Genomic DNA, 26,972 nt, shown 5'->3' on the forward strand with positions numbered 1-26,972 from the left:
TTATAGGGCTGTGAGCATTTTCTCTGAGATACGTATGAGCGAACTTTCAGACACTCCTCCTCCTGGGGACAGCAAGCTTTATCACAGTCATGAGATTCCAGTTACGTGGTAGGAAGACTCCCATGCACATGTTATTAAATAGGCTGTGCCTTTCCCTTAACAGGAAAAGATCTCTTGTTTTGGAAAGAGCAAGGCAGCACTCAGACAGGAAGGGCTCCTTAGTGGTGAGCTCAGTGACTTCAGATCTTTTGTTCTTCAGTCTCCAGAGCTAGAGCAAAGGATGTGGCTGGGGTAGGAGGCGGGGACTGTGTGTGTGTGTGTGTGTGTGTGTGTGTGTTTTCTCATTTCCGCTTCCCCTTTCTGAGCTGGCAACAGCAATTTCATGAGGACAGAGAGAAAGGTACAACATGCAATATGATACTTTGTCACTGTCCTCACTCAGGTCCCCATACCTGGGAAGGGCTTGGCCAGGCTTTGATAACCGCTTCGCCTCACACGCTGCTCTCTACCAGCAGACAGGTGAGTATAATTTCCACCTCAATTTTAAGATGTTACTGATTTGGGATGGTGCTGGGAGATAGGAAGCAGGTAGGAGAGAAATCACGTTGCCAAGAAAAGGGAAAAGTCAGGAGCAAATTTCCCACATTCTCAACTTCAACCTTAAAAAATTCATCACTACCTCACGGAACAAAACGGTCCCTTTTTTTTTTTTTTTTTTCCTTCCTCCTATTTCCAGAAAGGTACTCTGTGTCGGGTCACAAAACATGGGTTCTTCTGATGGCCTGAAGTAATATTTAAGAATTTTTTTACCTTTCTCACCTGGGAAGTCCCTCTCTGTGTCTTGCTGTACTCCCTTGTGCTGTAATTCCAATCTGATCCTAACTTTGAAAGGTTCTCAAGGGGAAGAGTTTCTCAACTTCCTTGTAGGTTCCATTCCAGCTCCCATAACGGTGAACAAGTGGGACTCTCTAGCTGAAATCAACGTTGCTTTTGCAGATGTGACTACTTTCCTCAGAAGCTGCAGAAGAAAGCTGGTGAAGAGATAAACTGTAGCAAGATACACGGGGATTAGATACGAGGGAGAATTCACACCATCGGACAATGCCAGGCCAATTCAATGGGAAGGTTCTAGAAAGATAACCACCTGTGAGGGTTGTTTTCCAGACTGTCCATCTCAGAGATGGATCTGTGGATATGTTGACCACTTAATGACTTACCTCATCTGGGATGGGGGGTCTGTGCTCCATGACTTGCCTCATCTGGGATGGGGGGTGGTCTGTGATCCTCCAGCACCCTTCGTCTTATAGGCAGCCAGGCTGAGCATGTCACTCCCTACATGAGTTTGGGGGAAGGTAGAGGAGTGGAAAGATCCTTGCACTGGGGTTTTCCCAGGCCCCCGCTGTGCTCCTGCACTTTCCAGTGGGTGGAGAAGAGGCAGGTCCCCAACACAGAACAAGGACAAGAGAAAAGAGCCCCACAGAAATGGTTTGATAAGATCATGAGGATTTATGAGTACTGGTGACTCTGTCTATCACAAATGACTGCCTGTCTAGGCAAGGGGACTTTTTAGACAGTAATGTGGGAGGCCGAGGATAGGAGGTTGGAGGTTGGAGGTTGGAGGCTTTCAACTTGTGTGTCCAAGCTTACAGACTTAAGGGTTGTTAGGCTTGAGTGATTGGAGCCAAAGATCTGGCATGATTATCCTGCAACAGGATGCATTATTAGGAGGAAGGTAGGCCAGGTTTATTCTCTCTCTCTCTCTCTCTACTAGAATACTATCGGGGTTAAACAGAAGGTGTAACAAGAAGGATAGAAAGAGATCTAACAAATGATTTCTTACTCATGGACACCCCAGGGAGTTTAAAGCCATCTTAATAACCTTTCATCAGAATTCCCTGGCCCCTGAAAGGGGGATGGAGCCTTGGGATTAAACATTACATAGTGGCCACAGGAATCAGAACAGTCATTTTTAGCTCAGGGTTTATGACTCGCATTCTAATGGAGAATGGAGAGGAGGTTTGGTCTCAGCTTAGATCATGACTCGTGGGCCCACTCTAGGCTACAGTAAGGAGAAAAGATCAGACATTTATTGCCACTTGATAATTGACAACTGTTTTCCACCTGCAGGGCAAAATTGAAGTGGGTATTCTGGTACCCACTGTGCTTTGTGCCCTGCCCACACCCAAGCCTAACACAGAATTGCTTAAACACAGATTTTGAGAAGAGAGGGTGTAGATATGTGAAAAATAAGAGGGGAGAATAAAAATGAGCCCATGAGGGAAAGAGCTGCATTACCATGGAAACAGGGATGAAGAATTAAAGACGTGCCAAGAAAGCTGCTCGCCCTCACTTCTGTCTCTAGACTGAGCTATCTACACACCAGGACAGATGAACAGATGTTTCTTAGTCCTGCTAGCTTTAGAGCCCATCCAGGTGAAAAAAAAATTAGTATCTCCCAACACTGAGAGCACCGAATGACTCTTTTCCAAACGTATAACTTTAATGTTTCCTGTGGTACTTGACAAGCCTTCCATGGAACTCATTCACACTGTGGAAGTGGACGTAGGGAAGAAAGGGAAGGAGAGAGAAAGTAGTCTCTGGTGGTCTTCTTTCAGTATTTATTCAGCTGAAATTATTTGGGGGAGAAAGGTGGTGAAAGAGGAGGGTAAAATAGTTATATTGATTAATTGGAATTTTTCTTGGAACTGTCAAACAACATTCCCCCTTTTCCCTGAAATAGATTGAACTGCTGCTTTAGACCACAGACGTCTCCAAATGCTCAAAGGCTATACTCAGGGTAATGTTTGCTCTGAAGATCTTCCCAACTGCGGTGGCATGGAAGAGAACTAGAAATTAGGAATGTATTTCCTATCTGTGAAGGAATGTGAGAGCATAGGGCAGGTTGGGGACGTGTTGAATGGGGTGCAGTCAACCTGGTTTGAGGTGCAGATTGTCCTATCTACAAACAGAGAAATGGCTGTCCTGGGATTTCCCACAGGCCTTTGCAATGGGGGTGATATGTGTGTATCTTGGCTGTAAATGCGAATGAGATGCAGAAGGTCTTGTGGGCCTCATCATGGAAACTCTGTTTCCTCCTTCTCTCTTCCCACGCTTGTTTTCACTCTTAGTCCCAGTTTATAGGCCCTGGTTGGGTGTAGGCACGATACAGACAGAAGAGAAGAGAGGTCTGTCTGATACATGTCCCTGGGAGGAGTCCCAGAGTGGAAACCAGAGTGGCATGAGGAAGGCTGTGTGATGTAAAGGAAAAAGCGTACACTTGGGGCTCCGAACTTGGGAACTTTGAGTCCCACTTATAACCATCATATTTTATGTGAGTTCAGATAAGCCTCTCTCTCTCTCTCTCTCCCTGTCTCATTGTCTCCTTCCATCTCCCTATCTTTCTCCCTCTCTCCCTCTCTCCCCACTCCTCTTTTTCAAAATGACTGCCTGGGATTAAATGGTCTCTCTCGTCCCTTTGGACATTAAGTAAGAAGGAAGGACCTACTTAGTGTTTATGTTTCATCTCTGCTTAACAGCAACACCCCTCTTTCACCATATGGATTTTACACACACTACTGTATCATGTTGCTCACTCTTTCTTCCTTCTTATTCCTGGAAATGTCCCAACTTTAGTGAATGGTTTAGACTGAGGGAAGATTAATAATGATAACTGCTATCCTTTATGAAGCACCTCCCTTATACATCACCTCCCTTAACATACATCACCTGATATTAGCTCCCTAGAGCTCAACTAGTTGTATGTTACCTGTTTTACTTATGAAGAAACTTAGGTTTAGAGGGGACAGGTAAGTTACCATTTACATATGCAGTAGGGAGACAGAACTGTGATTCCAAACAAGGTTTATTCTGATTCCAAGGCTCTTGCTCTTTCTACAGTTTTCCTTCTCAAAAGTTGGCCATCCTTACTGGGTCCCTTAAAAATACCCCCCTGAGATACCTGCAAACAGCTGATATTTAACAGGTACAAAATGTTAGATCCATAATGATTGTTAAAATATTCAATAGTTCCAGGGTGCCTGGATGGCTCAGTCGGTTGAGCGTTCCACTTCGGCTCAGGTCATGATTTCACAGCTGGTGAGTTCGAGCCCTGCATCAAGCTTGCTGGTATCAGCACAGAGCCCACTTCAGATATTCTGTCCCCTTCTCTCTCCGCCCCTTCCCCACTTGTGCTCTCTCTCAAAACAAAATTAAAAAAAAAATTTAAATAGGGGCACCTGTGTGGCTCAGTTGGTTGAGTGTCCGACTTCAGCTCAGGTCATGATCTCCTTGCTCGTGGGTTCGAGCCCTGTGTCGGGCTCCGTGCTGACAGCTCGGAGCCTGGAGCCTACTTCGGATTTTGTGTCTCCCCCTCTCTCTCTGCCCCTCCCGTGCTCGTGCTCTGTCTCTCTCTGTCTCTCAATAATGAATAAATGTTAAAAAATTTTTTTTAATATTTAAATAGTTCCATACCAAGTTATGATAAATATCAATTGCTTCAAGCCACTGAGCGCCCATAGCCAACCCAACTATCTCACAAGTTTCTCCAGACTGGCTCTGATTGGCCTGTGATGCTCTATAACCATCGTTAAATGTTCTGAGTGGCACAACAATCTGAAAGTAATGTGCAATTCTAGGCAGCCTTTTTCCCCTCAACTAGAACCTAGTTGGACCCTTGTTGCTAAAACACTCTGTAAGCCTGACAAAAGCAAAACTGCATCATAATCTAGTTGGAGTTCAGAAGGAAAACTATGCTAATAACCAAATGAAGCAACACTTCCTTCACGAAGACTGTCACAAAGCCAAGGATGAATTTATTTTGGTTTACACTGTCTCTTCTATACCAGGCTATAAAGTAGAGAGTTTATATAGCATGTGAAATGGATAATTTACAAAAATAGTTTCTCCTTTATTTTATCCCAAATTACATGTACCACTGATACTTGGGTGGTGATATTAGGTTATTTTCCTGTTCTGTAATTAATGGAAAGACCACACAACTAGAGTCAGACCAACCTGAGTTTAAATCTCAGCATTACAAGATCCTAAATATATGACCCTGGGTAAGTCACATATCTCCCTGAGTTTCACATAACAGTAATTAGCTCAAAGGTGATTGTCTTGATTAAGTGATAGTGTTTACAGGAAGATCTTATGGATAAATATAAGGTACTCTACACATCCCAGTTATTATTAGCACCTATCACTTTGACTTACCCATGTAGCGAATCTGACTACATCCCTTAGAAAAACATACTTGAGGTATATGATGTTCTCAGTGTAGTAATAATGACAGAACTACAAAGGTTTTCTCCTGATACTAAACTTTCTGCTTCTGCTGATGATTTTCATTAGAAGATATTCATTTCAAAGCTCTTATTCCCTGAATCTTCTTTTGTCTAATTTCCATCCTATCAGCTGAAATTTCTACTTTTAACTATAACATCCTCAGAACAAAGAGAATTCCCTCCTACTCTATTTGTTGTAGTCAGATTCCAGAACATTGGACAGGTTGTGGAGAAATATTTGGGGAGTGAACCTTTAGAGAATTGGAGAAAAGAGGAAAGGGCAAAGGGCTGGAAATGAGAGCAGAAGGGAGAAATAAGGCTTTTAAGGAGTAATTCAGGTAAATAGCAACAGAAGTAGTGTGGAATTTTTTGGGTTGAGGGGGCGGGCAGTTCGTAGGAACATCAGGGAAAAGTACCAGCAAGCTAGGACTTCCTTCCTCATAGAAGTTAGATTAAGTACAATTTTGTAATATAAACCAGCATCAAGAAAGATAACAATCAGATTCCAAAAGGAACCTCTGACCAAGGAATGGAAACTTAGAATGGAACACTCTGGAAAAATAATTTTTTAAATATAGAAGAATTTGGTAATTCAAGTGTTACAAAATTTTGGTCAAACCCATGTGACCCCTACGTTCCATCAACAAAGGATCAGCATGACTATGCCCCAAGCCTCTTTCCTCTTCTCTACAAGGTATAAAAAATATATATACATTAGGATTTGGGACCTTGTGGAAAGTCAGGAGCACCTGTCCCGTAACACCTACTAAACGAGGGTAGTTTCTCAGCACCAGTCTGATTCTCACGTCTCTGCAGGTACAGCATTTGCTGAGCTCTTCCTGTTGCAAAGGTACGATGCTGTGTCTGAGTTGGGGCTTGGGGGAGGGTTGATGAGGAGTGACACATAACGACCGATGGGTGACCATGTATCTCTTGCTGGGCGTGATAGAGGCACATGTGGCAGTTGCTAGAGGCAGGTAAGAGAAGCAATGACTTGAATCAGCCTTCAAAGTGTAGACAGAATTTGTCTGGATAGAATATGCTGTGGATGACACAGCATAAGCCAAAGAAAAAGAAGTGGAAAAGTTGAAAAAAGGGCAGTAACACCTGATGGAATCACGCTCATTTGGGTTCCTTCACAGCCTCCCTCGTTCAAAGACTCAAGACTCACCGCTTTCCTGGGTCAATGAAAGTTGGAAGTGTAGGAACCTCATAAGCCAGGGCCACCTTAAAAAGGAATCTGCCAAGTGGGAAGTAACACCAGAGGCCACTGGGCCATTTCCTAATGCGTATGGGGAAAATGATACAAAGGCATTTGCTTTTACAGATAGTAGCCATACAGGTATTTGAAACCCAACTCAAATAAATTCATATACATTGGTCTCGAAGGTAAATGTACACAACATCGAATCCCACCAATTCATTTTCAAGAGGATGAAACTGCTCCCCAAGGAAAGAATGTAATTGGCTTGCCAGAAGTCAATGGTTTGGACAAAAAGTTTGAAAGAATGTCCACGTCTCCCGATTCCTCTCAGTCAGCACTCTTTACTCTGCACCACACTCTCTGGCACATGCGGGTGTATGTGTTTGTGTAACTTGTCTGAAGGAAATAGCTCCACACCCTTCCCTCTCTTACATGAGGTCCCAAGGCCTTCAAAGGTGCCATTTCGACCTCTGCGTGCACCCATCCATCCTTCAATTCTTTCTAACGCTTGTCACTGCTGATGTGCTTCTCTGATATCATGTGCCACTTCCTCCAGATTCCCACGAAGAATACTCAGTTTCCTACCTCTCAGCAGCACAGCTTCCTCCCTGCAACTGCTAACCAGACAGTTTTATCCCTCCCTCCCTCATAACATCGCTGAGCTTCTCGCTCCCACATAACACCCGTGAACAGGTCTCTGTGGCAGAGATTGGGAAAATTGCTCAATTCTCTGAGCCCATGACCCGTTTGCCAAGGTTGAGATTAGCTTAGATACGGCTCGCATCCTTTCTTTCAGACTTGAAACCGTGTCGCTTCCCCAAGTGAAGAAAGTATTCAATTCTCGCACAAATTGTTCCAAAAATGGCTGTCGTTCTCAGTGGGTGGTAGAGACCTTAACTTGTCTAGCCTTTCTGTTGCCGTAATCATAATGGTCATTTATTTATAAGCCCTTCTTTGGAACACTTATTCATTGCAGATTGTTTCCATGGGCTTTCTCCCGTAGGTATTTACACTGAGTAAAACCTTTGTGCATAGGACAGAAGAGCAAATAGGAATAGTTAAGAAGGGGTGCCTGGCTGGCTCAGTCGGAAGAGCATGGGACCCTTAATCTCATGGTCAGGAGTTCGAGACCCACATTAGGTGTAGAGATTACTAAAAAAAAAAAAATAAATAAATAATAATAATAATAATAATAAAACAGAAAGGAATAGTTAAGAAATTACAACTTCTTTTCATAATTATTGGAGCTCCTAGAACAGAAACAAGTCTTAGACTCTCAAATTCATCTCTTTTCTCCCAACTTGAAGATGGAAACATTGTTACATGCTTAGTAGCACACAGTTATAAGTTCACTGTTAACCTTTTGGAAGCTGATCTCCCTACATAGGTCTCTTAGGTTATGATGAATCTGTAAAGCAATGGGCTCCTTTGGGGAATAGTCACCTACTGAACATTCATTCGTTTAGAGAATAAGTATTTCCTAAGCAACTACAATGAATTCCTCTCGGTTTTATGCATTAGGGATACAGCAGTGAACAACCCAGACAAAATCTCTGTCCTTGTGGAGTTTATATTCCAGTCAGAAGAGCAAACAATAAATAGGATTAACAAATAAAATATCAACTATGTTAGTGATAAGGACTAAGAAGAAAACATGGGCAGGGAAGGAAATCCGTGAAAGTGACTATTGTAGGCTATAGAAGCCGGGTCTGACTTCATGAAGAAGGTTGGTTAAGAGTGGGTTTTGCAAGTGAAGTATGTCAAAGGTTGAGGAAGAGGAAGATGGAGAGGGGAAAGAACATGAGAAAAGTGTAGGGTTTAAAAGGAGATAAGCATTTTCAGGAGACAAAGAGGAACTTAGCCTCTATGCGTGTAATATATTTTCCAAGATGTGGAGGAATGTAGAATAGAATTCCTATCACAGAAGATGTTGAAACCCAAGTAGAGGCATCTATCTACCATCTCCATTGGTGAGATTCGGACACTCTGCTGGCCTTATAGGGGTTTAACTGTAAAATGACACATCACAAATTTATGGTATGAGAAGCATCAAATTTTAGAGCATAATGTCCCAGTTGAGCAACTGAGAACAGAGAAATGGACTGAAATTTCCAAGGTCATACCACTAGCAAGTGGCAGAGTAAAGTGTGGGAGTCATATATTCTTTCTTTCCTTCTTTCCTTCCCTCCTTTTTCTCCTCCTTCCCTCTTTCCTCTCCTCCCTCCTTCTTCTCCTTCCCTCCCTCCCTCTTTCCCTCTTCCCTTCCCTCCCTCCTTCCTTCCCTCCTTCCTTTCTTTCTTCCTTTCTTCACTTCTTCCTCCCCTCCTTTTTTCCTGCCCTGCTGCTTTCCTTTTAAATCCCCCTCATCGCCAAAAAAACCTCTCTTTTGTGAGCTGAAGAATTCTTGTGTTTGAGATGAGGTCCATTTACTCTGGGAATTAAAGACAGTAGGCAAGTCAGCCTTTGATGTTTTCTTCTTTGGACCAACTAACACCAACCTATTCAATATTTTGAAGGTGAAGAACTTGGTAAATAAACCCCAGTCAAAGCTTTTTAGACTCTTTTCCTCAGTTCTTCCTAGTGGTAATTTCATCCTCCTTTTTATCACCTCACAGCATCTCTGTCTAAAGGACAAGTTTTTTTCTGCACCGCCTCTTTGTGGCTTCTCTGCGTCACAAGCTTAATTTATTCATTTAATTTGCCTTAAAAGGCACAAACAGTGGATGAAGAGCCGGGTGCTCTGGGTTAACAACTTCTCAAAGTGCCGGCTGCTGTCTCTCCTTGGAGGATATTTTTGCTGTTGGGCTGGACACGAAGTGAAAGAATTTAGCTCAGACAACAGTAACTATGTATTCTTTGTCTCTGGTTATGTTTTGTCTGTAGCAAGCAGAGGCATCCAAAACAATTTCATTGACCTAGGAAGGCATCTTATGTTCCGGATGTTCTTCTCAAAAATAGCTGTTTTAGGGCCTAAATTGTTGAATACCTCCCTAATGATCTTGTTTTTAAGTCCTTGAAGAATAAGAAGTCTAAGGAAACTGGCATTCTTCTTATTCTTTTTCTGTTGTTTTCCTTTGCTCCAACAATTAAAAAAATTTTTTTTAATGTGTATTTATTTTTTGAAAGAGAGAGAGACAGGCGGAGCATGAGCAGGGAAGGGGCAGAGAGAGAGGGAGACACAGAATCCCAAGCAGGCTCCAGGCTCTGAGCTGTCAGCACAGAGACTGACATGGGGCTGGAACTCACGGACTATGAGGTCATGACCTGAGCCAAAGTTGGACACTCAATGGACTGAACCACCCAGGCACCCCTCCCTTGCTCTAACAATTAAAAGCACAGCGATGAAGATGAAGCTGTTGATGGCAGCTCTGGGGAGTAGACGGATGAGACCCCGAAGAGCTCTGGTCCCACTTCTACTTGTTCACTGTACAGGCTGAGTGAGAGTAGCAGGAGGGAAGAGGCAGGACGGAGTATAAGCCAGTGAATGTACCTCTAGGTACATCAGCCTCAAGGCTTTGTAAGCTCTATTTGGACAGCTGAGTGATTTTTTCCCCTCCTTCTTCCTCTTTGAATAAGTGGCTAGTGCCATCAGAATGCATCTTTGGGAGGAACACAAGAGAGGTTGAGTGGGCAGTGTTAAATGACATATAAATGCATTGGGGCACCTGGATGGCTCAGTCGGTTGAGCCTCTGATTCGATTTTGGCTCAGGTCATGGTCTCAACAGTTGTGGGGCTGAGCCCCACATCAGCGTGGAGCCTGCTTAGTATTCTCTCTCCCTCTCCCTCCCCCACCCCGCCTCTCTAAAATAAAAACTAAAAACAAAGAAAAAAGAAAAAAATATATAAATGCATTGATACACCAAGGCAATAACTCATAGCTATGGAGAAACCCCGGTTGACAAATCAGAAAGTAATGATCCTGGAGGTTGTGACTGCTAATTGCATAAGGCCACATCTCCTTGTTGTTTGTATTATGGGAATTCTTTTCCAAGAGAAATCTTATGCAGATCCCTAATACATAAAACAGGAAATGAAACAAAACAAACAACAAACTCAGAATGACTGTAGTTGGAGTGACATCTTGGCTGTGGCACCTTAGAAAAAGTTGTTTAACCTTTCAGACCTGGAAATTCTTCACGCATCTCTATGAAGATCAAATAAAGTGAATTGTATACATTGCAAATGTAAAGCTATTCTAATTTTTTTAACATTTATCTATTTTTGAGAGACAGAGAGAGACAGAGTGCAAGTGGGGGAGGGGCAGAGAGAGGAGGAGACACAGAACGTGAAGCAAGCTCCAGGCTCTGAGCTGTCAGCACAGAGCCCGACGCGGGGCTCGAACTCACAAACCGTGAGATCATGACTTAAGCCAAAGTCAGATGCCCAACCGACTGAGCCACCCAGGCACCCCTAAAGATATTCTAATTTTAATGGAAGCTTCTGAGAGGCAACATCATTAAGGATTAGAGAAAGTTTATTTTGTTCTGTTTTGTTTTGTTTTGTTTTGTTTTGTTTTATACAGAGAGCATGCACTCCAGCAGGGGAGAGGGGCAGAGGGAGAGAGAGAGAGAGAGAGAGAGAGAATCTTAACCAAGCTCCTCACTCAGCACAGATCCCACAACCCTGGGATTATGACGTGAGCCAAAGTTAAGAGTCAGACACTCAACTGACTGAGCCACCTACATGCCCCCAAAAGTTGTTTTTTAATATAGTATGTCAACTTTCATGAGAAGTAGCAGTTCTTTTAAGTTAGAAGAACTTTCTCAATGTCCTTTACATCATAAGATGTTCGAAATTGCCAGATTTGCTGATTTGAAAGACTTGCCCTGGTATATTTCAGAACATTTTTTTTTTTTCTTTTGGAAGACAGAGGAAGGGCTGGATATCTCCTCCCTCTTCCTGGATGGGCACAGAGGTCATGCTCCTTGATGCAGAGCTGGGGAGTTGTGGGGCAACCCTGGGGTGGCTTCTGAACGGACGATGAGGGTGCTATCACTGTGTTTCAGCTCTCAGAAGAACAGCATTACGTGGCGGGAGGCCCTGAAGTCTGAGCCAGGGCCATGGAGGGCTCTGTGCTGAGCCCCACGTCCTGGGAGAAGCGGCGGGCCTGGCTCCGGCAGAGCCGCCACTGGCAGACCCAGGTCTTGGAAGAGGAGGCCGGGGCTGTCCTGCAAGATGTCTCAGATCCTGAGCCTTCCAGCCTGGATGACGTTTTCCAGGAAGGTAAGAGGCAGTTAGACCACAAATAGACTTCCACATCGCCTGGTGCTGGGGAAAATGTGCCCACGGGCACAGGTCTGCAGAGTGTGGGCAGTGGTTTCCTGGGTGAGGCTAGGCCTTCAGAGAGGCTCATTTTGATGGGTTTAATGAGTTTAAAGGAAGAAGAGTGAAATGATACAAGATATAGATTGTGGGAGAGAGAGAGAGATAGGCATAAGATGAGGAACAAGAAAGCACATTGTTGCATCATCCCGGGCTATAAGGGCCTGAGGTCAGGGTTCTCTTGAATGCTTTGGGGCATTTTTATTTTGTCTGTGCAACAAGGTTACACTCAAGTGGATGCTGGGACTCTGACTTCAACTCCGCTGCTAGGGAGCTGTGTGACCTTTGGCTAGTCACTTACCTCTCAAAAGCGTGTTTGTCTGATTGAAGTGGTCATACCTCAAGTCGTGGCAGTACGTTTTCTACGTGCCTGTCACAGCTTCTTAGAGGTTCAAATGAGACTGTAGACCTAAGGGTTAAAAAAAAAAAAAAAACTTTTATATAAATAAATCCATCCTTGCTTATTTGGCAGAAAACAAAAGTGTAAGCACAAAATTCTGATTTTGTGTTGTCTTTTTCTATTTATTATCATTATTTTTAAATTTTGTTAGAGAAGAATCCACCCCTGTTCCCAAACCTTGAGGAAAAGGGAGCCGTGGGCCTGCCATCCTGGGCATTTTCCACAATCCAGGCAGAAGGGGGCGGGAAGCAGAGAGAGAAGAAACACCCACTATTTTTATACATGGGAGAATTCTCTCATCTCTTACAGAAAAGCTTTGTGGGGGGAAAGGGGTCATGGTACGGCTTACATAAGGACAAACTTGCAGAACAGGCTGAGTTACAGGGAGGAAGCCTGGCCTCCTTTAGCTCTCACGGCGATCTGCTCTCTGCTATTTCCAGGGAATCCGATCAGTAAGATTGAAGACTGGCTACAGGACTGCGGGTAAGTGCCAGACGGGCGGTGACAGTGAGTGGGGTTGATGGCTAAATCTGCGAACAGGCCCTGACTCTTGGGAGCTCAGAGACAGGGAAACGGGTTTGACTGGGCTTCATGGTTAGATGTGAGGTGGAAATGGTGGGGGTGGGGGTGTGGATTGCAAGGGTTTGGGGCGAATGTGAGGAGTGGGCCATGAATGAAGCACAGCTCTGGGCTGAGACTAAGTTAGGAGCGGAGGCTTGGAAATCCAGACTGGATGCGGTCTAGAGTCCAGAATGATGGACATCTGCAGTTATGGGCACTGTCCGGGCTTTTCAGATCCCTTCTCCATTGCTTCTTCTTCAGACTGAAGTCTGACACTGTATAACAAAATAGGAGTTAGAAACCCAATTGTCCTTTTTTTTTTTTTTTTTTAACTTATTTAAAATCAAGTTAGTTCGCATGCAGTGCAGTATTGGTTTCTGGAGTAGAACCCAGTGATTCATCACTTACATATCACAGCCAGTGCTCATCACAACAAATGCCCTCCTTAATGCCCATCACCCATCTAGCCCATACCCCCACCCACCAGCCCTCCAGCAACCCTCAGTTTGTTCTCTGTATTTAAGAGTCTCATATGGTTTGACTCCCTCTCTTTTTATCTTATTTTTCCTTCCCTTCCCCTAGGTTCATCTGTTTTGTTTCCTAAATTCCACATATGAGTGAAATCGTATGATATTTCTCAGAAACCTCATTGTTCTTATCATCATAGGAATTCATCACTGTGTTAATTTCTACTACAAAACGCAGGAAGATAGGCTGTGGGTTTACCCCAGTCATTGAAACCAGAACTGGAGAAGGTACTTCAGGGCAAAATACAGTATCTCTCTCCTCAGAAACAGTAAAATACGAGACCCCACACTTCATCAGTACCTAACCCTAACCCTAACCCTACTTTTAAGTAGGCTCAGTCTACCCAGAGGGAAAGCTTCTATGCCCTACTTAATCCTGATCCTCTGTGTGATGATGCTGAGAATGCGGCTCCTTAGTTCCCCTTCAGGAATGTTTCAAACTTTATACGGCCTTCAATCTATAAAGTCTGGGGACCTGTTAACATATCAATAAACCCATCCTTGCTTATTTGGTAGGAAATGAATCATCTAAGGTTATTTATTTCAATTCTGCCCCGGAAGGTAATGCCAGGAGGGATTTATTTTGTGTTTTCGTGGTTTACAAAACATATTGTCCTTCTTGTCCTAATCTGGTTCACAATTCATTGACTTCAAAGTCAGTAAAGGGTCCTCAAAGTTCAGAAAGTTGAAGGGGTGGTGGTAATAGGAGTGCTGGCACTTTTTGGTGCATCACAACTGTCCTAGGATTTAGAACGCCTCACCTGGTACCTACCGGAGAACCAGTCAGCTCCTGGTCTTTCTATCATGAACTATTCTTGAGTCAATTTAAATTCATCAATAATTGTTGACAGCATATTTGCTGATAATGTCTGATCGTCTAAATGTCCTCCGAGGGGGCCAAGTAGTTTAAAATATGCTCCTTGAGGGGCGCCTGGGTGGCGCAGTCGGTTAAGCGTCCGGCTTCAGCCAGGTCACGATCTCGCGGTCCGGGAGTTTGAGCCCCGCGTCGGGCTCTGGGCTGATGGCTCAGAGCCTGGAGCCTGTTTCCGATTCTGTGTCTCCCTCTCTCTCTGCCCCTCGCCCGTTCATGCTCTGTCTCTCTCTGTCCCAAAAATAAATAAACGTTGAAAAAAAAAAAAATTTAAAAAAAAAAAAAAAAAAGTAAAATATGTTCCTTGACTCAAAACATACTACCTTCCAGCTGAAAAGAATAAATTCACAGAAACACAAGATTGTAAACTCCAGAAATTACGTTCCCCCCCCCCATATTTTACAAAAATAAACCCTAAACAAAACATGGGCTGAAAAAAATAGTCTGGTGAGTAAAATGGCTCCAGGATTTGAGCCAAAAGTTGTGCTATCTGTGGAACCACCTGTAAGAAAACAGTCAATGCTCCTTCTATTTCAGACTCCTTGCCTAGAAAGTAGAGACCTAGAATAATAAAGTTTCAACGTTTCTTGTGAGATTTAAATGATATAGTATATGCACAAATGCTTTATGCTCTGTAGTAATACGTGAGCAGGTGAGGTTTATAAAGGCGGGGCTTTGTGCTACTTGAAAATTTCACAAAATAGACCTGCCTATATACTTAGCATCTGTCTGTCTAAATCTCTTTATTTCTCAGAAAAGTATGTGCAGAAGGGATACATGCCAACTCGAGGATAGTGGCCACCTCTGGGAAGGAATGGGAGTAAAATGAGGCTGTAGTTATATTTTTAATATTATATTTTTATTTTTATTAAGAGAGTTCAGGAACAAATATGACAGAATGCTTACAGGTGTGAAAGTAGGGTGGCAAGTGCAAGGCTATCTGTCATTTTTTCTTTACCTTTTGATGTGTTGAAAAAAATTTAATTGTGAAACTTTAAAAAGCCCACAGGAAAGTCTCTTAATACACATTTGTCAGGGTGCCTGGGTGACTCAGTCAGTTAAGCATTCAACTCTTGATTTCGATTCAGCTCATGATCTCACGGTTTATGAGTTCAAGCCCCACACTGGGCTCTGTGCCCAGAGTGCAGAGCCTGCTTGGGGTTCTCTCTCTCTCTCTCTCTCCCCCTCAATATAAATAAATAAACTTAAAAAAAAAACTACATTTGTCTCTGAAGGGGGAATTATCAGGTTTATAAAATATTTCCAATTATGTCTATTTTTGAATCCTCCCTAATACAAACGTAATACTTTTTAGTTATATGAGATAATTAGAAAAATTAAAGGTTGATGATGATTGACGGTAGCAAGAGAACACTTGATTTTGGTAATAGACATTGAAGAAGATAGGGAAAATGCATTCCAGATATGACTTTCTGAGTCACCACAGTGTTCAATTCTTAGGCTGCCAAGACCACAGACGAGACAAGATGAACGAGGAGCCCACATTCACCGGATACCTGTCCACTCTGTTGACAGGTGCTTGGATGCACTTCTCAAATTTTATTTCAAGGCTCTATGGTTTCCATTTTCTTTCCAGTGCCAAATAAACATTCTCCGATAGCAACACGGTTTTGTTTTCGGACAGGCTCTCCAAGAAAACCTGCCAACTTCCTGGGTAATTTAGTGTCAGTGTCTCTCAGTGTATTGAATCCAATGGCAGACCATTCTGCTGCAGGTCTAGATCATGTATATCTTCACAAACTATGCCTCTCCTTTTTCTTTCTCCTCTTAAAGCTCCCAGGGGGGTTTCTAGGATATGAGTGTGTTGCTTGTGCATCATGAGAGGTAGGGTTGGGAGCCCAGAAATCATCTGTGTGGACTTGAGCTTAAATCTCACAGGCAAGATCTATGGAAATTGCTGGAAGAAGCTAAAAGGAGTCACATCCTTCTTTTCACAGTCCTATCCTCCCTCCTAATTTTGCTTAGGAACTCGCTATACAAGACAAGCAGTACCTTGGCTCTCCTATTTCAGACTTGAGATGATGCAAAGGGATCTTTCAGTGGAAGACAGAGAGGAGCAGCTACGGATCTAGTTCCTAGTCATGGGTTTTATGTCCTAAGCATTAATACATGAAAGGCCTGGTACTTGGGTGATGGCCATGAAGTTTTCAGTCATCTTCAGGTCAATCAGTAGATCCAGACTCATGTCCGTACTTCTGTAGTAGATTCCACCTACACACAGCCTACTGTCCCAAAGCTCATCCTGGGCTGGTCCTCATATAGAGAATATGAACACGCCTGCCAGGGCACAACCAGAGAAGAGACATGTAGGCTGAACACCCAACAAAACCTCGTATTTAGTGAATAGCACTGAGTTTTGCTTGGACACCCCAGAAATTTTACCTGCGGTATTTTTTAAAGTAAATTTTATTGAAGTATAGCATACATATCAATTGAATTTTTCTTTTTAATATAACTGTAGTACAGCTCAACAGGTATACGTTTCAGTTACACTAGATGAGTGAGTCTTAGAGCTCTACACAACATAGTGCCTATATTAACAGTGCGGTATTGTTAACAATGCAGTATTGTGTGCTTCAAAGTTTGTTGAGGGTAGGTCTCCTGTTAAATGTTCATTCTTTTTTGTCGTTGTGAAGCATTAATTTATCATACGATTTGTCCATTTTACAATAGAGATTTGGTGTCTCCCAGTTCTGGAGGGCTTTGATACTTGCATTACATGTAGCTACATCGCAAGCATTAAATGCAATAGTCAACCTCACTATTCTAATAGTTGACTTTACATGTTGTGGTTCTTTAGTAGTAATAGTAAATATAAATTTATACTGATATTTTTAATAGTGTATATACTAACATATATGTTCATAATATTATATTAAAATCTATTTTTGTGTCATCTGTTAGGAAGAGAAGCACATTTATAGAGTTACCCATTCTTTTTTCTTTTTTTTTAATTTTAATTCAAGTTAGTTAACATATCGTGTGGTGTAGGTTTCAGGAGTAGAATTTAGTGGTTCATCACTTACAAATAATACCCAGTTCTCATCCCAACAAGTCCCTTCCTTAATGCCCACCACCCATTTAGCCCATCCCGCCCCCCACTAGCCTTCCAGCAACCCTCAGTTTGTTCTCTGTATTTAAGAGTCTCTTACGGTTTGACTTTTATCTTATTTTTCCTTCCCTTCCCTTATGTTCATCTGTTTTGTTTCTTAAATTTCACGTATGAGTGAAATCATATGAGAGTTAACCATCCTTAATTAGCTTGTATGTTACATTATTTTATAATGTACCTTGATGTGCAGTTTTTTTTTCATGAAGACGTAAAAATACAGATTTTGGAAAACATGACTGATTTTTCACTATTGAAATGAAGGTGCCAATAAAAGATGTCTATATATGCAGTGATTTATTTTGCAAAACTTAAACACAACTTGATCTGTGGGTGTTCAGTTAGTAAACTCATTACCATTAATGAGTAATTAAACATTTCACTGAGTGATTACATACTGAGGTTAGACTCAAAGCATCATGTGCAACTTCCCGTTTAAAAACTTTCAGGAAAATGAACGCTGTAAAACTCACAACATATTAGTCCTTGGAAGCAGACATATCTAGGTATCCACATCCTCTTATGTAATATCTGAGAACAGAACAGCAGCCAGGAAGCAGGAATGCAATCACCTGTTTCAGACACAGAATTCTTCCTGGTTGGTAAAACTGAGTTGTTTCTCACTAGCAAGTATGCTGATTTCTGTCTGTTCCTCTTGTGGAGATGGTAAATGTTTGATAAGATCATACCTCAAAATGTAAAATCAGAATCTCTAACCAAAACGCAGTTTCTGCTGCTTCCTGAGAGATATGATCATGGCTCAGAGAGAAGGAAGAGGGTGTGGGGAGTCAAGTTGACCACTTCTTACAAGTCAAAAACTATCAACACTTGTATCTGTCATGTGGAAATTATGGCACCCCTAAGCACTGCTACTATAAATGTATTTCTCTGGTTTTGTTTCTCTGTTTTTTCTTTCCTGTTTTACCTAGCAACTGCAGACTTGTCGCTTTCTGAGCTGACTTTGGACGGAGTGGTCAGTACAATAGCAGCCCAATCTAAAATACAGTGCACCCTAGTCCCACTTCCCCTGACTACTTCTACGAATTTGTCAAATAGCCACTCTGTCTTAGCTTTCTTCAACATAAAGGCAGTTAAGTACTGCTGGTTCGCATTGGAAAATTATGTGAACTTGTGAGACTTATTTGAGGAAAAGCACCTTGGAAAATGTAGTGACTTCAACCCTCATTTGTGCTCCTCAGGTACTCTGAAGAAGGGTTTTTTGAGGAAACAGGACAGTCAGGCTACAGTGGTGAGTATAGGCTCTCTTCTTTCTTCTATTATTCTTCTATCTGGACAGTGATAGCTGTGTGTGTGTGTGTGTGTGTGTGTGTGTGTGTGTGTGTGTGTGAGAGAGAGAAAGAGAGAGAGAGAGTATATATACATGCACACACATATGCACATATAAGAATGATGACTGCCTTTTAACTGTCTATAAAACACCTATTAGTAGTCACAAGGCAGTCTACGAGGTCCAAAAGACTAAGCACTGGCTCAGCTGACAGGCTGACTAGTACTCAAAGATTATCTTCTGTTAGTGGTTGTTCAGCTACCAACCACCATTACAGGAAAAGAGCTTTATAAGATGTGTGTGTTTATGTGTGTGAGTGTGAGTACACACCTCCATGTGCTCACTACCTGACAGAGGATCGTGTACATGACTATGTGATATAGGAGACAGGTTAATTACAGGTGATTGTTTCAGTCTTTCTAAATCAAAATATAAATGTGATTTCTGAAGTAGTGTATGTATAGCTGGGGGGAGTTTTGCAAACATGTGGTGTCTGATGTGATTATGTGTTTATAGATGTTCATGTATATAAATGTGTGTGTGTGTGTGCATGTGTGTGTAAGCCTGTTTTCTGTGACCTTTGCCTTATTCCACAGGGTGCCTCAGCCATGGAACCAGCTTTGAAGATGATTTGACCCTAGGAGCAGAGGGTAAGTGGCACAGCTCTCTGATGTTGGAATCAAAGAAGAGGTTATACATTAGATACTTAAGAAATGAAAGGGTAGAATGCAAAGGGAGAACTGTGGAAAAAAGAAACCCATTCACTGGGGTCTTATCTGTAGGAAAAAAGCAGTCTCGTTACGACGTAAGGTAAAACTCATAAAGCATCATGTGTCCAGACATACTTCCTCACCAACCTCACATGATGCCTACCAGTCCATCATGAGGGCTTTCATTTGGCTCCTGGGAAGATTACATATAAAATCACCATAACATTGGCTGCCCAGACATCACTGAATCTGTATAGGAAGCGTAAAGCAGACTAAATACTGGGTATAAGAGAGAGATTGCCTGCAAGAAGATGACGGTTTAAATAAAGGAGGGAGGTATTGCAATGTACCTGTGTCTCCCGGGACCTGTAGAGGCTCACACTGTGGGGCAGGAACACTAGCCTAGAAGGCTGAATGATGTTACCCTCCTCAGGACAGAGAAACTCTGGCCTAGACACCAGTCATCGTTTTTATAAGTTCAGAGGCTTAGGGCCACTTGTTCTCTGCCATGTCTGCCCCCCTTCCAGGTCTATGTTTGATGATCTTTAGATACTCCCATGAAGAGCAGAGTTCATGGGGTTCAGCAAGCCTGTAGTAGTGGCAGAGAGGAATGGAGGGGGCTGAGTTTTAAGTTCAGAGAGGCAGCATAGGTGATTTTCATTTTCCCTTCTAACTTTCTTTTTGCCTTTTTGTTCCTTGCCCAGCCACACTGCTGGCCGCCCATGGCAAAGTCTTCTCCAGGTAAGTGTTAGGGTCACCCAGACTGAATGATGTCTCTGTCAGGAGCTACTGAACTAGGGTAGGTGTCAGAGTCAAAGAGATCAAACACAAAGAGCTAAAGGGTCACCATAGAGAGTGAGATTTTCCAACTAGGAATGAGGCCCTAGACTGAGTTTGTGCAGTAGACGGTAGAAGGTACACAGCAGGGGGGTAAATATGCCCAGCAGAGCACGTCTTGGAACCAGGATGTAGACTGCTGACAAGAGTCATGTGACATCAGCTCTTATCCCTGCAGGAGTCTCCTGGAGACACCCCGGCCCTTCCAGCTACTGGATCTTGGCTGCAGTTTGGCTTCCAGCAGCATGACCAGTGGGACCAACAAGACTAGTTCAAGGTAGATACCAGGTGTGGCAGGGTTGTACGAGTGGGGAAGAGGAGAGGCAGAAGAGAATGGAACCAAGAACCCTTGCCCATTTTTTCTTGGATACCTTACTGGAGATTTTATGCAGTCACGTACTTGAGAAGTATGTCCACATTTGCTTCAAGAACAACGGGCAGGGGGCAGTGCAGAGGAATCCATGGCTCAGAGCTGGAATGCTGTGTCAAACAGAGGTGAACTTGTACCCCAGGAGGTGTAGTATGGGTATCACCACAGTTCCTAGACTTATAGCAATTCTTTACAGTAAATGCATTGATTGATTGATTTGTTGATTGAATGAAGCAATTAAATATTGATTCACTCAGGCAATTTTGTATCTCCTTATGCAGATGGGGCAATGACTATGTGAAATTTGAAAAAGTGAAGCAAAGTGCTTGCCCCCAGGAGCTCCAGTCAAGTAGGGTGAACAAAAGACAAACACAAACAACTTTAAGGTGGAAAGTTATGAAAAACAAAGCAGTGTGATAACAAGTGTTTGGAATTTGGTGTCAAGGTTTGAACTTGAGACCCAGTTCTCAGATTTATTAGCCATGTGCCTATCTTTAGTGATTTGTCCTCACTAAGCCTCTACCCTGGCCACATCCCACTTCAGTTGAGTCAGAATCTCTGGAGACTCAGATATCTGTACTTTTTTACTGAAATATGCTTGACATACAATATTATATTAGTTTCATGTGTGTAACATAGTGATTCAACACTTCTACACATTACACTGTATAAGATAGGATAAGTGTGGTAACCATCTGTCACCATAACAATGTTGTTACAATATTACCGACTATATCCCCTATCCTGTACTTTCATCCCCATGACTTATTCATGTGGAATGCATAGTTATTGAGCTCTAGTGTCACCAGCTTGGTGGTACACAGCTTTGGATGTAGAGACATGTTAGTGCCACACTGAGAGAGACAGAGAGAGCTTGATCTTCTGTAATGCAGGGTTTCTGTCCTGAAAAAAATAGTGCTACAAAATCAGGTTTTGAACATTGGTTAATTTTTACCTCAGGGTAAGAATAAAATGAGTTTTGTGTTTCTTACACACTCAGTGCCTCGTTGTCCCACACAACCATCAGGGTAAGTTGAGTAGCAAGCCACAAAGCATTTGGCAAAAGCCAGCGAAATCATAGTATGTGCAGGTGGGAACTGACTGATTAATAACCCATAACCATAAGATTTCTTTAAATCTATGATGTTTTCAATTTTTTATATCCCTCTCATAGCAAATTTTCATTCATCTGTGATGTTTAAAGTACTATGATAGAGTCTAATTGGATTTTTAAACCAGGGCTGGATTGTAATTCCCATGTTTAGACCAAAAATGTAGGTTCACGGAAGGGAAAGCTTTTCTCAAAGTCAAAATGGAAGCTAGAGAAAGGATCAGAAAGATATGTAAGTCTTTTATTAGATACTCTGGATGACCTTGAAACTCAGAGTTGCCCCTATTTACCGAACCTCCCTCCTTTCAGCATCTCTGAGATTCTGGACAAGGTGCAAGAAGATGCAGAAGACATCCTCTTCAGTCTGGGCTTTGGCCAAGAGGACCACAAGGACAGTTCTCGGATTCCTGCCCGATTTTTCACTACCCCTTCTCAGGCCAAAGGCATTGATTTCCAACTCTTCCTGAAGGCCCAGGTGCGGAGGGTTGAGACGGAGGACCCTTGCCTCATGCTGGCCAGTGAGTGTTACCATAGGCCCGCTCTACTTCGCCGCCATTCACAACAGTGGCTCTAGATGCTACTTCCTCTTGGTCAGTTTCACCGACCCTTTGTTTCTTGTGTCTGTTTCCTTGCTGCTGTTTTCAATGTGGAGAATTTTGATGTATGCCTCTCCCTCTTAAAGAAATAGTCTTGAAGACACTTCATATCACTACTACTTTCTTAGGCCTTCTCTCCTTTAGCTGAATCAAATGAGAACAATGTTTTTACCTCTTATCCCCATTTTTATTTCTCAGTTGGAATGATAGAATGTTCCTCATTTATAGCCACTGGATTAAAATCACTTCCCTTTAGGGCAATTGTTCTCATCAGTTGGAACAATAGAACGTTCCTCATTTATAGCCACTGTATTAAAATCACTTCCCTTTAGGGCAATTGTTCTCAAAGTTAAATATGTTAGATTGTCCAGAGACTTTATAAAACATTCATATTCATAGGCTTTTTTTTTTTTTTCCACAGAGGGAGAGGCTCAGGAGTATTTATTTTAAACAAGCACACAGGATTCTTATGTGTAATCCTTAGACCACATCCAGGGTAACAATTATTTAAATTGTCCTGATTCCATACTAAGGAAAGATATGAGAGGACTTCTCTAGCTGGATGAGGGATAAAAGACTCTATTTGATTCTTTTTTTAATGTTTATTTATTTATTTTGAGAGAGAGAGAGAGAGATACAGCAAGCACAAGCAGGGATGGGGCAGAGAGAGAGGAGAGAGAGAGATAGAATCCCAAGCAGGCTCTGTTCTGTCAGAAAGGAGCCTGGCATGGAACTCAGTCTCACAAACCATGAAATCATGACCTGATCCAAAATCAAGAGTCAGACGCTTAACCAGCTAAGCCACCCAGGTGCCCCTCTATTTGACTCTATATGTTAGATTATGTTTCAAATTATATTCTGTGACATCCTCAACATGATTGTGTTTCTGACAGTGTTGTTTCAGAGTCTTTGCATCAGATTCAACTTGAAATAATCTTGGTAAAATTACGTTCCTGAGTTCGACCTGCTGCAACAATGATTTTGAGTTGGAGTATTTTCACAACCTTAGATGATTCTTATGCACACTAAAATTAGAGGATAATTTATTGAATTTATTTTAAGTGCCAAGTACATAATTAGATGTTAAATTCTGGAAGAACAGACTAGAGAAGAGGAACATGATTCTTGCCTTTTGGAAGTTTTACACCGTAATAGACGTATGGTTTATCACAGTGCTTTTCAAACACGGATATGCGCATGAATTACCAAAGGAGATTATTAAAATGCTTGAGATACAGTCTGAGATTCTACATTTATAACGGGTTCCTAAGCAGTGCCCATGCTTCTGGACCAGGGACCACACTTTGTGAAGCAAGGTCTAATAAAATGGTATAGTCCATGAATAGGAGCCCCACATTGGGTGTAGCGTTTACTTTGAAAAAAATGATACAGTCCATCTAAATTTCTGTACCCTAGTCCACTGGCTAATAATTGCCATTCTTCAAATTTGTCGCTGTCCAGAAGCCTTCTAGAACCCTAAAGTTTTGTTACTAAGAAAATGATGTTGATTTTGTCCTTTTTTGTTATGTTTGTCATCTAATGCAAACAGTACTAGAAGCCATTGTTTAGAATATACTGACATCAGAAAGGATATGTTAAATCAGGATGCAGAAAAGCTCCTCATCCCATACAGAATTAATTTTTGGGCTGAAGGAAATCATCTATTCAGGATGGTGAATCAAGAAGTCAAGAAAGTGAAGAAGGGGGATCCTGGGTGTGAGAAATCTAAATGGGAGAAACACTGCTGGGAAATATGGCATCTTCTTTCTGAATTTTGAGCCTTGGGAAGGTTATTGAAGGAAGATATACCAGGGATAATTTACTGATGACCCCCAGATTCACCATCTTTAACCCTTGTGCCCAGGCAGGTTTAAGCAGGTGCAAACACTGGCCGTCACTGCTGATGCCTTCTTCTGTCTCTACTCCTATGTGTCTAAGACACCTGTCCAAAAGTTCACACCATCCCACATGTTCTGGAACTGCAACCCTGATGTGCCATCCATCAAGATTCTGGCTCCACAACCTGAACCTCTCTCACCCAGAGACCGCCTCCGGAAAGCCATCTCCAAGATGTGCCTGTATACATGTCCCCGAGATCGGCTATCAGCACCCCATAATATCACAAAAAAGAACAGTTTGGACCAAGTGGTATGGGAAGTGATGGACAGAGTGAGAGGAGATAAACTGGTCTTCCAACAAGACCTTGGGTTTGGGCCAGGCTCAGAGGAAGATCCTGTTCCTCCCACCAGGGACACAAAGCTGCCCACTTCTTCTGGTCCATGTGCCCTTTGCCATAAAGAGGAAACACAGCAGGGGATATCCACAATGCAAACACCATCACAAACTCTGGATTCGAACCCAGAGGCAACCTGTTGCACACATTCTTTGCCCAAAGCAGATCTACAGTGGAGCACAGACCCTGCACAGGTGAAGAGAGAGCTGTGGGGTCTACAGGCCACCAGTAAGGAAGTCCATTTAGCCAAGGATGCAACTTTCTGGAAAAGAAAGAGCAGAGCAAGAAAGAGCCTGTTTCAGGAGAATCCCATGAGCAGGATGGTTAAGTCATTGGACTTGTCCATCATCCAGCAGAGCCAAGAACGCCCAGCACTGCACCCATCTCTAACCCAGCAGCTGCAGGACACTTGTGACTTGGAGGACATGAGAGGGTTGGGGGCAGGAGGGAGGCCGGCAGAGAAAGGCTTTGTATTCTTGCCATTGGGTAAAGGGAATCCAGGCTCCCTGTCCTCGCCAGATATCCCAATTCTTGAACTACATTCGGAAACTTTTGGGAGTAGGTTAATGGAGAAGGATTAATAGGTGTGATTTCTTAAGAGCATCCAGGTTTCCAGAACTTTTCTAATTCCTCATCTGATCTGACCTTCACTGAAGTTTCTCATCAAGCACACCTGTCTATCATTTGTGGGATCAGCACAAGAGTATAAATAGAGGTCGATTATACACTAAGCTAAACACTATGAAATAAAGTATGTTCTCTTCTACATCAATAAATATGTAACCATAAAGACCTGGAAGTCCAGGTTCAAATTTAAATTCTCAGACTCTTCGGACTTCTGTGCTAGAACACAGCAGTGTGGGCAGAGCCACTCCCTAGTCCTTGGACTGTCACCTTCTCTTCCCACGCCCAGATCTGTCCTAAACCACAAAGACTTTGCTTATAGATGTGTGAGCACCCCAGCCTGCATATCCAAAAGCTACACACCCTCTACTCACAAAAATAGCCATCCGCTGGTCATCACTCATGCCTAGGAGTGCATACGTTAGTCCAGAGGTTAACCTTTTAAGACAACAGATATCAGGCAAAACCAGTGCAATTCCCTGAAGAAGCCTTGAAGCCATCTGAGCACAATATCTGGGCATCCTTTGTAACCGGAACATGTTCTAGAAGGGGTAGTGCAAGATCCAGGTGGGCATATCATGTAGGTCCACCAACTCTTCATCCTGTGGACTCTCAAAAACCTAAGACCTCTCTTGCCTGGGACTATAGACAGTACTGCCATCAAATGCTGAGCTCTCTTGGGAAAGTTCTCAGACCCTTGCCACAAAGAGAAACTGTGATGATTTGTAATATCGTTTGCATGTATGTCACCTCTCACTGGACATAGAGCTGCACCTCAGCTCCTGCGTTCCTCACTACCACATTCCTGCCAAGACAGAAGAATCCAAGTCTCTCAAGTACACTCAGCCTCTTTCCCCTATGGCCACCTGCCATCCAACACCTTTCCCCACTGGCTCTGGGTTCTGCTGGGATCTTGGTTACAGGTGCAAAGCCATAGTGAGGACGAAGAGAGCTGCCGGCCCAACAGTCCCAGACACCCCCACCTGTACCAGATGTGCCGGCAAAGACTCAGGCAGTAAGTGGGTCTCTCCCTCCTCTCTCTCTCTCTCTTTCCCTCCCGCCCTCCCTCAGGCAGTGATTCTCAGACCTGGCTGCATATTGTGATTGCCCAGGAAAATTTTTTTAAATACCCATGACGAAGGGTCTCACATCCTGTGATTCTGATTTAATTAACGTGGCATGGAAACCAGTGCCTGACCTTTTGTTTTTAAGCCCCTCAGGTGATTCTACTATGGCTGGTTAGATACTTCTTTAGTTCAGTGGTTCTCAGACTTCAGCATCAGAATCACCTGGAGGGCTTATTGAACTACAGATGTCTGGGCCCAAATCCCAGAGTTTCTGATTGAGTAGCCCTGGACAGGGCCCAAGAATTTGCATTTCTAACAAGTTCCCAGGTGATGCTGATGCCACTGGTCTTATAATCACAGTCTAAGAACTGTTCTGGGGTAAATTCTGTATAACCTTCATATTCCAAACGTAGCCTGCAGACTGGCAGCCCTATAGCATCACTTGGGATTTTGTTAGAAATGTAGAATCTCAGACCCCACCCCAGATCTCAGGAATCACAGTTTTATCAAGACCCTTAGGTGGTTTATTTGCATGCTGAAGTTTGAGAAGCATTGCCGGAGTTTTTAACCATAAAGAGCTACGTCCTGGCTCCTGCTTAGGGCTACATTCTAATCAGCCCACATCACCACATGGGGAAGACCCCATGTATCTCACAGCTATGTTCCCCTAAACTCTGAGCTCCTTCCAGTAGGTCTGATGTCCATAGTTCTCCTTCCCTTGTCAAAGAAGGATAACAAATCTCACATAGGTGGTTATTGCAGCTAAAATGTCTTTCCTTTCAATGCGAGTTTGAGTATTAACTGTGTCAGAGGTATCCCTTTGAACGCTTTGGCT

At 42.8% G+C, this 26,972-nt stretch overlaps 1 protein-coding gene across 1 annotated transcript in view; it reads left to right on the top strand.

Moving 5' to 3' along the window:
* Nucleotides 1–339: 339 nt before the first annotated feature.
* Nucleotides 340–26,972, top strand: part of TESPA1 (thymocyte expressed, positive selection associated 1) — a 35,593-nt gene continuing 8,960 nt past the window's right edge. Inside the window, 11 exon segments of the mRNA XM_025926854.2 lie at nucleotides 340–519; nucleotides 11,497–11,713; nucleotides 12,653–12,695; nucleotides 18,501–18,550; nucleotides 19,186–19,239; nucleotides 20,004–20,040; nucleotides 20,315–20,413; nucleotides 21,927–22,135; nucleotides 24,078–24,879; nucleotides 26,002–26,064; nucleotides 26,066–26,085. Of these exon segments, the coding sequence (XP_025782639.2) occupies nucleotides 11,551–11,713; nucleotides 12,653–12,695; nucleotides 18,501–18,550; nucleotides 19,186–19,239; nucleotides 20,004–20,040; nucleotides 20,315–20,413; nucleotides 21,927–22,135; nucleotides 24,078–24,879; nucleotides 26,002–26,064; nucleotides 26,066–26,085 (1,540 nt within the window). The 5' untranslated portion in view covers nucleotides 340–519; nucleotides 11,497–11,550.

This window comes from Puma concolor, chromosome B4 (genome assembly GCF_028749965.1).
Source record: "Puma concolor isolate L17-30 chromosome B4, mPumCon1.1.hap2, whole genome shotgun sequence".
In the NCBI taxonomy this organism is placed as follows: Eukaryota; Metazoa; Chordata; class Mammalia; order Carnivora; family Felidae; genus Puma; species Puma concolor.